General features: G+C 49.2%; 1 protein-coding gene across 6 annotated transcripts in view; it reads right to left on the reverse strand.

Annotated features, from left to right (window-relative positions):
- The window catches only part of NOD2 (nucleotide binding oligomerization domain containing 2), a 55,041-nt gene that overhangs the window by 14,566 nt on the left and 24,754 nt on the right, over nucleotides 1-15,721 (reverse strand). For 5 of the 6 annotated variants that reach the window (XM_060185569.1, XM_060185574.1, XM_060185570.1 and 2 more), the window contains exons 4-7: nucleotides 12,063-13,878; nucleotides 5,442-5,525; nucleotides 5,156-5,239; nucleotides 3,659-3,742 (exon numbers count right to left, since the gene is read on the reverse strand). In XM_060185569.1, the coding sequence (XP_060041552.1) occupies nucleotides 3,659-3,742; nucleotides 5,156-5,239; nucleotides 5,442-5,525; nucleotides 12,063-13,878 (2,068 nt within the window). The remainder of the gene's footprint in view (nucleotides 1-3,658; nucleotides 3,743-5,155; nucleotides 5,240-5,441; nucleotides 5,526-12,062; nucleotides 13,879-15,721) is intronic. The other variant, XM_060185571.1, reaches the window with a different exon arrangement.

A 15,721-nucleotide genomic window follows, 5' to 3' on the forward strand; every position in this document is an offset into this window, starting at 1 on the left:
GCAGACTACAGGAGTCCAGTCAATGGAATACTGAACATCTATTCTCTTGAGGGCTGGGACAACTGTGTTTTGTTAGAGTGGAAACTTGCATGCCTGGGAGTTGGGCGGTAGGTAGTGCAACGGGTTAAGTGCAGGTGGCACAAAGCACGAGGACCGGCTTAAGGATCCCGGTTCGAGCCCCCGGCTCCTCACCTGCAGGGAGAGTCGCTTCACAGGCAGTGAAGCAGGTCTGCAGGTGTCTATCTTTCTTTCCCCATTTCTGTCTTCCCCTCCTCACTCCATTTCTCTCTGTCCTATCTAACAACGACATCAATAACAACAACAACAAAAAAGAAGAAAGAAACTTGCATGCCTGAGGCATCAAAATTTCCAAGTTCAATCCCAACCACTGCCGTAAAGCAAAGCTGAGCACTATTCTTGCTATTCTTCTTTCTCTCCCCTCCTCTCTCTTCCCCACCCTCTCTTTCCATTTATTTATTTATTGGAAAGGTAGGAGGAGAGAGAGAGAGAGAAAGAACTAGACATCACTCTGATACATGTGCTGCTGGGGATGGAACTTAGGACCTCATGCTTGAGAGTCTAAAGCTTTATCCACTGCACCACCTCCCAAACCACTCATTTCTTTCTTTTTTAAATTTTTATTTTGTTTTAGTGGGAGAGATAGAGAAACATGAGAAGATTGCTCAGCTCTGGCTTATAGTGATACTGGGGATTGAACCTAGGAGCTTGGAGCTTCAAGCACTAAAGTCCTTTACATAAACATTATGCTATCTCCCCAGCCCTCTCTCTCTTTCTGCATGTATGTGTATAGTAAAAATAAAAACAAAGTCTTCTCAAATGAAATCTAAGTAAACTTATATGACAGAAAAAGATGCATACACTACATTGTTCAGGACAACAAATGAAAGAGACAGAATAATTTGCATCATATGCCATATGTGTTTGGGGGTCCCAAGCATAGTACCTGCCTCAGATAGACACCTTAATAAATACATGTTGCAACAGAAATCCTCCCCCTCCACTCCAGACTTGTCAGATGAGCTATCAGTTAGGAAAGAGTTCATCAGCAGAGCTCTTGCTTTTTAACTCTGTGCTTCCTGAAAAAGAGACTGATCTCCCAAGGAGATACTCTTGCTTTGGGCTCTGACTGAGCTTCTGAGCAACCTGGCTGTCTGTAAGATGGGGTCGAAAGTTCCAAACTCAAAAGTTATTCTCCTTTCCCACACAACTGGATATGTCACCGCCTACCCACATAGTGATGTTCATAAAACTCTCTGATACCATGATGCCAACCTGACTTCCCTGGGCAGATGACCCCACCATGTGTGGTGTCCCCAGATCCCTGCCCCACTAGGGAAAGTGAGAGGCAGGCTGGGAGTAGGGATTGACCTGCTAACACCCATGTTCAGCAGAGAAGCAATTACAGAAGCCAGATCTTCTACCTTCTGCACACCACAATGATCCTGGGTCCATACTCCCAGAGGGATAAAGAATAGGGAAAGTGGGAGTCGGACAGTAGTGCAGCAGTTAAGCGCACATGGTGCAAAGCGCAAGGACTGGCGTAAGGATCCCGGTTCAAGCCCTGGCTCCCCACCTGCAGGGGAGTCACTTCACAGGCAGGTCTGCAGGTGTCAAAAAAAAGAAAGAAAGAAAGAAAGAAAGAAAGAAAGAAAGAAAGAAAGAAAGAAAGAAAGAAAGAAAGAAAGAAAGAACAGGGAAAATATCAAGGGAGGGGATTGGATATGGAGCTTTGGGGGTGGGCACTGTGTAGAAATGTACCCCTCTTATCCTATAGTCTTATCAATATTTCCATTTTATAAATAAAAAAGAAAAGACTCTCAACAAGCCAACACAGTGGGATAGAGCCCCACCTGCCATCGCCTGGTACCCAAGAGACATGAATGGACTAAATCTGGATTCTCAGATTAGGTTAATAGTAAGTCTTGGGTTCTGAAACCTTCAGTTCTTATCAAATGAATGTCAGTTCCTTCCAGGGCAGGAAAGGGGGCTATAGGGAAACTCACTCTGCCCAGGAAACAGAGGAAGCCCCACTTCAGGGCTCCAGGGTTTATGGGATTCCTCTGCCCTTCTTGACAGGCCATGACAAAGTCTGACAGCAACAGCTCTGAAAGACCTGGAGACACCACCTTGACCCTCCTTCCTTCCCCACTTCCTTTTCTTTCCTTGCTTCGCCTTCTCTGGGGAATGAGGGCGTGATGTGATAGGAGTTATGCTACATGAAATGCTGTCATATGTTGTGTTTTGTATTTTATATTTTATTTAAGTGGGAATAAACCCAGGGCCTCACATATACATGTTACTGTGAATAGTCTCCTAAGTCCAAGTTTTTTTCTTTCTTTCTTTCTTTCTTTCTTTTTTGTTGTTGTTGTTGATAGTGTGGCTTCCTTGCTCTAGGCCAACTTTTCCAGATAGAGACAGACAGAAAGGGGGGAAGAAAGAAACACATCATGACACTGAAGCTTCCCCTAGTGCAGTGGGAGATTGGGCTTCATTCTTTTAATTTTATTTATTTATATATTTATTGCCACCAGAACTTGATGCCCATGAGATTCCACTATTCCTAGTGGTCATTTTTTAAAAAATGGAATGTGTGTGTGTGTGTGTGTGTGTGTGTGTGAGAGAGAGAGAGAGAGAGAGAGAGAGAGGAAATGCAGTACTGCTCCACCACTAGTAAAGCTTTCCTCCTGAAAGTGGGGACCCATGGCTTGAACCTGGGTTCTCTTCATATTAAGTAGGTAGGAGGGTGGGAGGGAGGGAGGGAGAGAGAGACAGAGAGACAGACAGAGACAGAGAGAGACAGAGAGAAACAGAAAGACAGAGAGAGAAACACACACAGAGAGAGAGAGAGAGAGAGAGAGAGAGAAAAGAGACACTGCAGAAGCACCATTTCAGTATCTGTGGTGCTTCTCCAGAGCAGTTCACAGTGCTCCTCTGTGGTACTAAGCCTTGAACATTGGGCTCAGTGGGCCTTGCACATGGTAAGGTTCACACTCTATTATTTATTGCCAGAGCACCACTCACTTCTGGCTTCTGGCGGTACTAGGGATTGAACTTGGAACCTTTGGTGCCTCAGACATGAAAGTCTTTTTGCATAACTCTTTCTTTAATCCTTGGCGAATCGTTTAGTTTTAAGTGACTACTTCCTGGGCCTTGCACCCAGATATTTCTCTTTATTAAAACCAAAACGACTTATTATTTATTTTTCACAGAGCACTGCTCAGCTTTGTCTTTTGTTGGTGCAGGGAGTTGAACCTGGGATTGTGGAGCCTCAGGCATGAGAGTCTCTTTGCATAAGAAGCATTATGCTATCTCCCCGACCCTGCACCCAGATATTTCATTTGTTCCCTCTAGCAGTGACATTCTTTTTGAAATGCCCAAGGAGTTCTGTGTGCAGACACAGGTAAGAAGCAAAGCCCTGGTGAGGACCAGAGGGTGTCCTACCACTAGATAATGGCCATTGTCCTCCCCAAACTGACACCATCAACTTCCTGTTTATCCAATGAAGATACATGTGCTGAGGTAGCCATGGAAACCCACACTCTACCTTCCCACCATGATCTGGGGTATCCAGATCATGGTGGGAAAGATTTCACTGCTCCTGAATCTGCAACCCTCACCCTGCCCCAGTCCAACTTACCCCAGGAACTGCAGGGAGGCATTGGCTCTGAGCCCACCCGCCAGCACCTCAGCTCCTGCAGCTGTGATGTTGTTATTGCCCAGCCTGGAAGACAAAGGATGGATGCTTAGAAAGTGGGGGGTAAGGAGACCTCTAACACCCCCATGGAGCATGGATATTTGGCCTAGATAGAACAACATGGGTGGAAGCTTTCAGAACTTCTCAGCAGACATGGAGGGCACAGGAGACAGACTCAGTGCCTCCTGCCACCTTTCCACCAGTGAAAAGCAAGGGGTGGAGAGACCAGACATGCATAGGAGGGTGACAGGTATGGGCAGGTGTTACGCTAGGTGACTGGAAGGTGGTTTCCCCAGGGAAGAACTGTGGATTCACGGTTACACCTTTTCCTCCTGCCTCAGCCATCTGTGGGCACCAGGCTCCAGCCCAGCCCTGCAGTCTTCCCAGATCCACTGCCATTGCCAATTCTCACTGAGCTCAAGAGACAGAGCTGGCCCAGGCAGCTGGGGGAGAGGATCCGACTGAGTGCCCAGACAGGACTTGGGGAGGGGTTGGGGCCAAATCCAAATGCCTGAGAGTCTTAGAGCTGCTGCCAGACTCTCACCCACAGACAACCCCTGGCTTTCTGGAATAACAGTACACCTCCTTTTTATTTTTCAGGACACTTTTGTACACCACGATCCTTTAGGGCAGGTAATATGTTGCCACCTGAGAAGGCGCAACGGCCTCCGATTCTCAGATGTGGGGAGTGTATACCCAGCTGCCAAGTTGGGGAATCCCGGGGCACCTCTAGAGCAAGGACACTCACTCCACGAGGGCTATGCCCAGCCAGAGACAGGGCAACATGACACCTGTCTACCTGGCTAATTCAGCTGAGAACTCCCCAACAGCCTCTCGTGCACTTAAGTCAAAAATACCTCCTGTCCGATCACCAGCCTCCCTCTCTCCCCATGCAGGGCTAGACCTGCCTTACAGTCGTCTCTGGTCTCTTCCAACCTCCTCCACCTCCATTCCTCAGGACCCCGCTGGCATGTAGCACACTTATTCTCTTCTTGGGGACTCCAGGGAAATGGCATAAATGTGCTGAGAACTTACCTGACTTACTTGCACTAACTATAATGTTCCAGCCCCCACTGTGGTGCCAATCAGCGTATTTCAGGAAATCAGGTGAGCCCAAATAGCTGTGGTGCTCAGATACAGGGAGAAAATAGTCTGGAAGCTCCTTTCAGCCTTGGGGACTTAGAGGTAAAAAGGCAAGAGGCTCTCTGCAGAGCTGTTTCAGCACTAGCTTGGAGGGGCCAAGGCCTTAGCCATATCCTGCTCAAAGGGAGACTCTACCTCTGCATTCAGCCAGGAGACCATAAGCCCAGTGAATGTGAGTGTGAGAGACCCCAAGGCCTTCAGCTTTGCCAGAAACCAGACCAGAATGATTCAGTTATGGGTGGCAGGGGTGGGGTGTGGGTGGGACAATTTCAGCAAATAGGGAAATGCGCAACTCACCGTAATGACAAGAAGTTCTGTCTGCATGTGAGGAGTCTGGCCATGGCGTGTGTACAGCCGTCAGTTAGTTTGTTGTTGAACAGACTGGAAAATTCCAAGAAAGAGGAGATGTGGAGACAAGGTACATGGCACAATGGCCACCCAGCACCAGGGGATCCCTATCTGTTCCCTCTAGCCATGCCAACTACCCTCAACCCATCACTGGTTAGCTGCCTCAGCCCAGACAGCAGGGCCTGGGATAAGACTGCAGTCCCAGGGGCCAATACCCACAGCCCAGGTCACTCACGCTAACTTCTGCAGCTGCTCACAGTGCAGAGCGTGCTCCACGAGCTTGCAGACACCTCGGTCGGAGATGTTGTTATTTCGCAGGCTAAGAAGTCCAAACACATACATTTGAAAATGGAGGTAATGAGCAATCAACAAATCCCCTACCCCCAAACAAACTTTTACTCATCCCCAAACTGCCACTCTCTGTGCTTTAGAGATATGCCTTGAGGACTGAGCACCCCAGAAAAGAGGAAAGAAACTCACTTACATTCTCCATCACAGTGCTGACATCACTTGCAATGCCACTTACTACATGAAAGGCAGCTCAGGAAGTGGGGACCCAGGAGTCCCTAGTCAAGAACACTGGAATCCCCTGGTATCACTGACCTACTCTGAGCCACTGTTTCCAGCTCTGTGAAAGTGAACCAACTAACTTTCCAGAAGGTTCCAATATGTAGAAGAGTTGACACTGGGCAGAAAGCTAGGCAGGCTACCCCTGGGGTCACAGAGATCACAGTGAGCACAGAGCCCAGAGGTCAGCCAAGAGAGGTCCAAGCTCTGGGGAACAAGTATGTAGGTTAACGTGAGATTCCCTTCTCCCCAGTGCCATCACTTCTATGGGTCATATCCAGCCCTACAAGCTCCCTCTGACATGTCTTTTGAGGCAGTATTTACAAAGACCCCTAAATACAGATGCCTAGTCCCCTGCCATGGAGTGTGAGATTTTCACTCTGTGTGAGGAGGGGCCTAGGGATCTGTGTATTTAATAGTCATGTGCATGTTTTTCTTTTCTTTTCTTCTTTTTTTTTTTTTTTTAAGATTTTATTTACGAGAAAGATAGGAGGAGAAAGAACCAGACATCACTCTGGCACATGTGCTGCTGGGGATCAAACTCGTGCTTGAGAGTCCAAAGCTTTACCACTGCGCCTCCTCCCTGACCATGGTATGCATTTTTTTTTTAATCTCCAGGCAGACTCGAGAGGTACTATCCTACTGGTTAAGATCGCAAGTACTGGACTCTAGATTAAGAGTTCAGAGTCTGGAACCATTCTGTGGAAGCTCTGATCCCCAAGAAGCTACTTAACTTGCTACTTGCTGGTCTCTCCATCTATAAGCAGGGAGCCCAGGGAAAGAGTCAAACAGACAGTGCACATCCTGGAGGTACAGCAGTGGATAAAGCATTAGACAGATTCTCAAGCACGGGGTCTCGAGCATAAGTATGGAGGCATAAAATGTGCCAGATCTGGTTCTCTCCTTCCATTAAAGTAAGTACTGGGGCCAGGCAGTGGGGTACCTGGTGGAGTGCATGCAGTTGGACCAAAGTTGAACCCCCCAGTTCCTGCCCACAATTGGGAAGCTTCATGAGAGATAAAGTGGTGCTACAGGTTTCTCTCTCTCTCTCTCTTTCCCTCTCTCCCTCCCTCTCCCTCTCCCTATTTCCCTTTCTCTCACCCTATTTCCTCCATCCCTCACAATTTCTTTATGTCTCCACCAAAATGAAAAAAAGATAAAGGAATGGCTATCAGAAGTATTAGATTTGTTGTGCAGGCACCAAGCCCTAGTGATAACCCAGCTGACAGTAAAAAAAAAAAAAAAAAAAAGAATAACCATAAAAAAAAAACAACAACAACCCATGTACATGAGAGTTTGCCATGCTGGTGCTACCCAAAGCAACTGTAAACAGTATTCAATCCATGTAGCTCATGAAAGAGGCAGACAGAAGGAAACGGAGTTGCAGACATTTGACGTGACTCTGCCATGGTTGCAAAGTGCATACAGGAGTTGGGCCCAGGCAGTCTGATCCCAAAGCCCACTCTCCACTCATCCAGCCTCTCCTTTCCCACCTTCACTGGGCTCTCACAATCTTGCTTTTTCAGCCTGTGGGCCACATCCCACTGGGAAGGTCACCAAGCAATTATGAAGGTTTAGAATAGCAAGACAGAATGTGCTTCCACTTAAGGAAGGAACATCATTTTATGGAGTTGTTGTTTATGGTTTGTGTATGCCCCCTCCCCCTCTCTGAGGTCAAGTAGCTTGAAAAGTCAGCACTCCAGATCCAGAGCCAGCGCCTCAAGGAACCTAGACTGGGGCACTTGGTGTCCAGGGCTTCCTGGAGGCTGAGGATCTCAGTTGGCATGGAAACACATCAGAGGGAACGATGCAATTTAATTACATGGTGGGCTAGCCTCCCCACCCCCGCCCTTCTCTCTCTCTCACACACACACTGAAAACAGACATGCAGCACTCCCATGGTGATTTCTCCCTCCTCCACAGAGCTGGCAGCCTCCACACTATGCGTGTGCAGGGTAAAAAGCAGTTGTGTGTTAGCTCCAGTTCTTTGACTGCTGATGGAAAATAACAGTGACTGGGGGTTGGGCTAGGTTGTGGCACACCTGGTAGAGCATACACAATACTATGCACAAGGACCTGGGTTTAAGCCCCTGATTCTCTCCTACAGAAAAGAAATTTCATGAGTAAGCAGTACTGCAGGTCTCTCTCTCTCTCTCTCTCTCTCTCTCTCTCCCTTTCCCTGTCAGTTTCTGTCTTAACAGAGAGAGAGAGAGAGAGGAGAAATGAAAGGAAGCAAACCAGCCAGTGGGAGCAGTGAATGCATAGCGCAGACACCTGTCCCCAGCAATAGCTGTGGTGGCAATTGAAAACAAAATCACAGAGACTCCCACAAGCTGTTTGTGATGTGCTCTGTACTATGTGGATCAGAATTATGATGGGGAGTCTGTTAGAAACATAGATTCCTAGGCCCCCACCTCAAGAAGCTGCGGTTTGTTTTTGTTTGTTTGTTTGTTTGTTTGTTTTTGCCACCAGAGTTATCACTAGGGCTCAGTATCTGCAACAGTGACTACAATGATCCTAATGGCCGTTTTCCCCCCTCCTATTTTATTTTGACAGAACAGAAAGAAATTGAGAGGCAAAAGGAGAGATATAGAGATAAAAAGAGAGACACTTACAAACTTGCTTCACTGCTTGTGAGGTGTTCCCCCACTGCAAATGGGGAGTGGGGGCTTGAACCTGGGTCTTTACACATGGTAACTTGTTGAACCACTCTCTGGCCCCCAAGAACTTGCATTTCCACAGGCCCCTTCTAGACACCAGTGTAGTATGAGCATAAGAACCAGACCATGCTCCCCTTGCCCTGCAGCCTCTGCTCAGCCCTGTCTCCTGTGGGAGTCTTACAGGCATCCCAGCACAGGGGAGAGGCTCCATTCAGCCTATGGACAGTCTGGCCTCTGGGGATCTTCCAAGGTCCATGGGTCCTGATCTCTTGGGGCTCACAGGCACCTACTATGAGAGACAAGTTAATAACTATGGGTCTCAAATGCCTATCTGAACTCAGAAACAAATCAAATGTTCAATGACAGACAAGTGGCTAAGAAAGCTATGTATATATACACAATGGAATACTACTCAGCTGTTAAAACGATACAGTCCTTTCCTTTGCCTCATCTTGGATGGCACATAAAGGAGACATGTTAAGTAAGATAAGCCAAAAAGAGAAGGATAAACACTAGGTATCTCACTTATAGGTGGAACTTCAAAATGGGAGAACACAAAATGAAACTTGGACTGGGTGAGGTGTACTGCACCAAAGCAAAGAACTCTGGGGAAGGAGTGGAGAGAGGAGTTGAAGAGGACATTTGAGTGCTGGTGGAAAGGGACTCAAGTTGGGATTGAGAGTATTTTACAGACACCTATCATGGGGAGATGAGAAATTATGCCTGTGTGTTAGCAACTATATTGTATGCCATCAACACCTTCAATAAAATGATTTTTAAAGTATTTTTAAAGCAAGTCTTATTGTTCCACAACTCTTCATTCTCAGCTAGGAATTCACAATTTGAGGGGGGGTGATAAAGGAAGGAAGAAAGGAATGAAGGAGGGAAGGGAGGAAAAAAGGAAGGAAGGAAGGAAGGAAGGAAGGAAGGAAGGAAGGAAGGAAAGAAGGAAGAAAGGAAAGAAGGAAGGAAGACAGAAGGAGCTATGGGTCCAATAGTCAGGAAAATGTAGTCATGTTTCTATCAGGCAAGTTGCTCCTACAGACAGAGGTCAGAGTACCCTGATTTCTCCTTCTCTGGCTATAGTTCTGCCAGAGCTACTCTCTTCCCTGCCAGCTCTCAGTCCTGGGGGGGCTGAGACCATCAGTAGACAGCATGCTCTGCTATGCCCCCTCACCCCCCCTTAGGTTTAGCTGGCCACAGGGAGAGACAGAAGGCAAAGGTGGGTGAGAGAATAAGGTCAGGGTCTACCCCCAGGCTCTCCGGGATGCTGAAGCCTCAGTTCCCAGCAGGCAGCCCAGCCCACCCCACTCCACCCCACCCCACCTCACCCCATACCTTGCTTTTGGTTCACAACTGTTTCCCACTGACCCTCAGGCTTGTCCCTACCCCCACTGTCACCAGCCCAAGACCTACAACCATCTCTTTGTTTGCTCTTCCTAATCTCTTCTTCTCATTCAAACCTTTTTTTTTTTTTTGTATTTTCATTGCCACCAAGGTAATCACTGGGACTTGGTGCCTGCCTAATAAGTTCACTATTCTGCTGCCCTTTCCCCCTACTTTAAAAACAATAAGAGAGACAGACACTGAAAGGACAAGGGAGACAGGGAAAGTAAAAGAGTCCTGCTATACTACTCATGAAGCTTCTCCCATGCAGGTGGGGCCTGAGGACTTGAACCTGGGTCCTTTTGTGCCATTGTGCATGACAATATGTATGCTCCACCACATATGCTATCACCTGGCTCTCATTAAAGATTTATTAGTTAATTAATTAATTAATTAACTCATTAATTAATTTTGGATAGAGACAGAGAATAATTGAGCAGGAAGGAGGAGACAGGAAGAAAGAAGGAGAGACAGCTGCAGCCCTACTTCACTGGTCATGAAGCTTTCCTCCTACAGGTGGGGATCAGGGGCTTGAACCTGAGTCCTTCTGAGAGAGAGAGTGGAGACAGACAGACAGAGACAGAGACTGAGGCAGGCTGACTGCAGTGTCACCTGCCCTTTAATTCCCTTTAGAGCTGGGTGACGTCCTTATGATATTTTGACATGAAAGACTGCTTTCAGCCACCCTGTCTGGAGGTGTGAGTTCCCCATTTGGGGCTTTCCTGGCCCATGGGCGTTTCTCCAGGTCCTGGGCCAGGGCAGGGTAGAGGGTGTGTTCAGATGCCACAGACTCCCTGACTTCCCCTCCAGCTCTGAAAGGGGATATCCTGCTCCTTATTTATAATCACAAGGAAAGCGGAAGTCCCAACTTCAACTTAGAACTGCATCCCTGCCTCCCAAAGCCTTTGATCTACCCCAGGTGACCTGATCTAACCCAAAGCCAAAAATGGGCCCCTCCTTGGACACAGTAGGGATAGAGTTAACGGGCAGGTGAAACTGCAATCAGCCTGCCTCTCCCTCTCTCCCTCTCCCTTTCACTTACCCTCTCCCTTACTCTCACCCTCACCCTCTCCCTCCCTGTTGGGCTGAGCAGCTCCCATCTCACTGGATCCTAAATATTTCTGATGGAGTTCAAGCCACCTCTGAGTCACCTCTGATTTGAGGCAGTTACAGACACATGATGAATAAAGTTTACAAAGAGCCACAAGGTTGTCACTAAGCCTCAAAGCCCCACTGAAAGACAGCTGGACTTGGGGAGCTCAGGAAACCTGCCACCAGACAGATAATATTTGTGAAGTCAGGAGAAAAAAGGCAGTGGACCTGACTTGTAAGTGGGATTTAAAAAAAAAAAAATCAAAGTTGAGGATGGGAGCAGACAGGGGGAAGGCGATGGCTCACTGGGAAGAGTGCACAGGACCGAGATTCAAGCCTCTGCTCCCCATTTGCTAGTGGGAGGAGGTGGAAGCTGTTAACATCTATCTTGTGGAGGTGTGAAACAATACCCCTGTGGCAATAATCAGCATTTTCTCAATAAAGGAATTTTTTTTTTAATGTGCTTTGTATCAGCTTCTAACTTGTCCCCCCCCACCACAATGAAAGAAGCTTTGATTCTGTGGTCTATCTGAAAAAAAAAAAATCAGCCCAAAATTGGGGAAAGCCCAGAAATAAATAAACAGACAAATAAATAGAAGTGATGTGTGAACCCTATACCTGCCACTTCCTGTGGTGGCCCAAGATAAATCACCTCACTTCTCTGAGCATAGAATCAAGGATAATGAGGATAAGCATGTCCTTGTGACAATGCAGGGAGTTGTAGAGATGAAAGGAAGTAATTCTGGGGCATGTGGAGCCCAGTATCCAACATAAAAGCTTGTCAACAGATTCAAGCTTTTGATATCAAACAGTGCAGCCAAGGCCATTCTCCCAGCTGTGCAGCCAGCAGCCCAGGCAAATATCCTCAATATCCACAGTACCACAGCTCCCCTCAGTGCACTGGGGGCTAGGCTCAAACCTGGGTGACAAAGCAGATGCACTATCCAGGTGAGGTATCTAGCCACAGTGCCCGGAGCTGCTTAGCTGAGAACACAAAGAGGAACCTGCTCTAACTGGGGAAGGCACCAGCTGGGGTTGCAGACTGCAGAGGAGAGGTGGCAGTGTTGGGGTGGGTGGGGTCTCCAAATCCTATATCCTAGTTTGCTCCTCCTGCTCCTGCACCCGATGCTGGCCCAGCCAGGAGTACTCACTACAGAGCCTTGCAGACACGGAGACATGGCAGCAGCTGCTCCACACCAATGTCACCCACGGAGTTGTGGTCGAGCTGCAGGGCCACGGGTCGCCGAAGGTGACGCAGCACGAAGGCCAGGGCGGCACACTCGACAGGACCCACGCCACAAAAGGTCAACTTGAGGTGCCCCACGTCCAGCCCACGCACAGCCTCCCTCGCCAGCCGCTCCTCTTGCAGCTCATACAGACTCCGGATGAGCCAGAGGAAGCCGGGCATGGCATGCATGCTCTTGGCCTCACCTGGCACCGCAGGTGGAATGGAGTGAAAGTGCCTTTGGAGGCTGCGGGCCAGGCACCACCGGGCACAGGCCTGGCGCCGGAGCAGGGCCTTCTCAGATGCCTGGCACTCTGCCAGAAGGCCCTGGTGTTCCTGGGCTAATAGACCTGCCACGAAGGCTGCTGTGATCTGCAAGTTGTGGGGCTCAGCCTCCTGCAGCAGAGCAGCCACGCTGCCCTCTCTGTGGCCTGGCCCTGGCACGCACAGCGCTGGCAGCAGCCTGGCCACCAGTGGGCTGCCTGGCCTTCGACAGCTGAACACCTGTCTGAGCAAGGATGGCGGTGCATCTGTGCTGAGCACGAGGTAGAAGGCAGCAAAGAAACACTGGAATGTAATGTGCAGGAATTCCAGGGGTGCCAGGCTCCCCGGCACAACCCTCCTGGCACGTACCAGGAAGCCAAGGGCAATGTCCTCAGCATCCACATGTGCAGCCTGCAGCTGCCCAGCAGAGAACACATAGCAGCAGTGACCCAGGCCCCAGAGAGCCAGGCGCCCAAGATGCAGGAGGGTGGCGAGCCTGGCTTTTAGCAGGCAGGGCCCCACACTGTGGGCAACCAAGTCGGGCTGACAGGCATGCAGCAGAAAGTGCTGAAGGATCAGCAGGTACATGTCTGTGGTGGTCTTAGGGGAGCCCCCACCCTGCAGCAGCAGCTCCTGGTGGCATTTAGAAACCATCCAGGAGAAGACTGGGAGGTGGCACAGGCCATGCAAGGCCGAGGTGGCTCTGAGCAGGCCGATGAGGCGTTCGGCCACGCCAGGCTGTCTATGGCACTTCCTCAGGTACACTTTGATGCCTTCTTCTGAGAAACCCTTGAGCTGGAGTTCCAGACGGACATACTTTCTGAGAAGCGACGACACTGCAGCCGGCCGGCTGGTGAGCACCTTGCAGGCGTTCTTGAGCAGGTTGCCTTGCAGAAGGTTGAAGAGCAGGTTCTGGACTGACGTGGGGTCAGTTGGGGAGCAGTGACGTTCTTGATCTGAGAACCTGAACCTGAACTCATCAAAGCCATCGAAGGTCAAGAGGACTCGGTCTGGGTGGTCAAGGAGGAACTGGAAGACATCCTGTTGGCCCAGGTCGGGCCAGCAGCAGTGCTGGAAGAGCAGTGTCTGCATGGAGAGCGGCCCAGCCACGCACTGCAGCTGGCGGCAGCTGAATGGGAAGACGAAGAGGAATTCCTGGAAGTCCCGGCCCGTGGCCCAGAGCAGGTGCAGCCGCTGCAGGAGCGTGCTCTTGCCACTGCCTGCCTCACCCATCACGAGCACTGTGTCTGCGTCAGCATTGAGCTGGCCCCGGGTGCTGAAGAGGTCCTCCAGACCCAGGATGGCAGGGCTCTTCTGTGGGGACCCAGCCAGGCCCACCTCTGTACGGATCTCCAAAACATTCTCCGTGTAGATTTCCTCCAGGCAGAGGTTCTCTGACCCATCATAGGTGCTAAGGAAGCGGGACTGAGCAGATAGGGTGCTTCGCAGCTTAGATGTGAACTTCTTACAGGCGGCGTCTGGACAGAAGAAGAGGCAAGTAAGGTAGGAGCAGGCTGTGGGCTGGACAAACAGTGGGCTTCAAAGCAGGGATGGATGTGGGTGAGGGGGGTGAGCAGACAACTGGTGGACTCCGGTCCTCACTCCCCACTTACATCCTTTGAGGGTGGTCTTGTAAGCCATCCTTCCTGAGCCTCAGTTTCTCCTCCCGGGAAGGGGTAGAAACAGTGTCCCCCACCCCATTAGCTGGGGCCCTAGTCAGGGAGTCCTGGGATTCCCACACAAACACAATGAGCCTAGACCTCGAACAGATCCCTCTCCATTATCACTAGTTATCTCCATCAGGAACAATATAATGGACCCCTTTGGGGGCCCACATAGGACCTTGCCCTCAATGTGGATCAACAATGGTAGAGAATATTCCATCCTCTGAAGGGAAGTTGGATAACACACTCCACCACCGGAAGAAGATGGGTCCTGAAATTGATGCAACTCGGAATGTCCCTACTCATGACCACAGAATGCAAGTTCGGACCTACAGGGATGCAGAGGTTACATAGGCTCCTATGCTGAATATGGGCCCCAGAGCAAATCGATGGGGTTTACAGTCAACAATATTTATACACTTCTCCCATATTTGGGAACTACTCTCTTCCCTGATCCAGCTTTCTAACCCTTTTTCCAATGATGACACCATCTCCCCAGACAATAACTTGGGTCCACCTATATATCAGATGTCAAGCTTAGGCAAAAACTAATAAAGTCATAGGCCCTTTGGCATATACCTAAAATAGATCTACTAGCTATTTCCACAATAGATACCCCAAATCTTCATCTGCAATATTCCAGCCTTTATGTTCATGATTAATCAGCAATTTATAAGGCTCTATATGTTAACTTTTTTTCAGCCACCAGATGCCAGCATGATGCTGACCAGACTTCCCTGGACAGAGAACCCCACCAATGTGTCCTGGAGTTCCGCTTCCCCAGAGCCCTGCCCCACTAGGGAAAGAGAGAGACAGGCTGGGAGTATGGATCGGCCTGTCAACACCCATGTTCAGTAGGGAAGCAATTACAGAAGCCAGACCTTCCACCTTCTGCACCCCGTAATGACCCTGGGCCCATACTCCCACAGGGTTAAAGAATAGGAAAACTATCAGGGGAGGGAATGGGATATGGAGCTCTGGTGGTGGGAATTGTACCCCTCTTATCCTACGGTCTTATCAGTATTTCCATTTTATAAATAAATATTTTTTAAAAAAAAGAAACAGTGGCCCTAACTTGGAGGATCTATATATGGGTCAATTAACTTAATCTACCCTGGGTATCTAAATGAGTCAACATTAAATTTTTTTTATTTCTTATCTTTATTTATTGGCTAGAGACAGCTTGAAATCAAGAGGGAAGGGGGACAGAGACAGAGACCTACAGCCCTGCTTCACCACTGAAGAAGCTTTCCCCCTGCAGGTAGGGACCAGGAGCTTGAACCTGGGTTCTTGCACATTGTAACACGTGTGTTCAGCCAGGTGCACCACCGCCTGGCCCCTATACCCTAAGTATCTAACTCACAGTGAGTACCTCTTGAACCCGGGCTCCTGCACTTTGTAACACATGTGTTCAATCAGGTGCACCACCGCACAGCCCCTACACCCTCCAGTGAGTACCCAATGAATGTATTCAAGTGGTCTCACTGTCGCCCCTAGGAAGAGCTAAAGAAGATTAGAAGGAACTCACGGGGGCCAGGTGGTGGCCCACCGGGTTAGGCACACGTATGTGCAAGAACCTGGGTCCAAGACCCTGGCTCCCACCTGCAGGCAAAAAGCTTTACGAGAGGTGAAATCATGCAACAGGTATTAGAAAAGT

This window comes from Erinaceus europaeus, chromosome 2 (assembly GCF_950295315.1).
Source record: "Erinaceus europaeus chromosome 2, mEriEur2.1, whole genome shotgun sequence".
NCBI lineage: Eukaryota > Metazoa > Chordata > Mammalia > Eulipotyphla > Erinaceidae > Erinaceus > Erinaceus europaeus.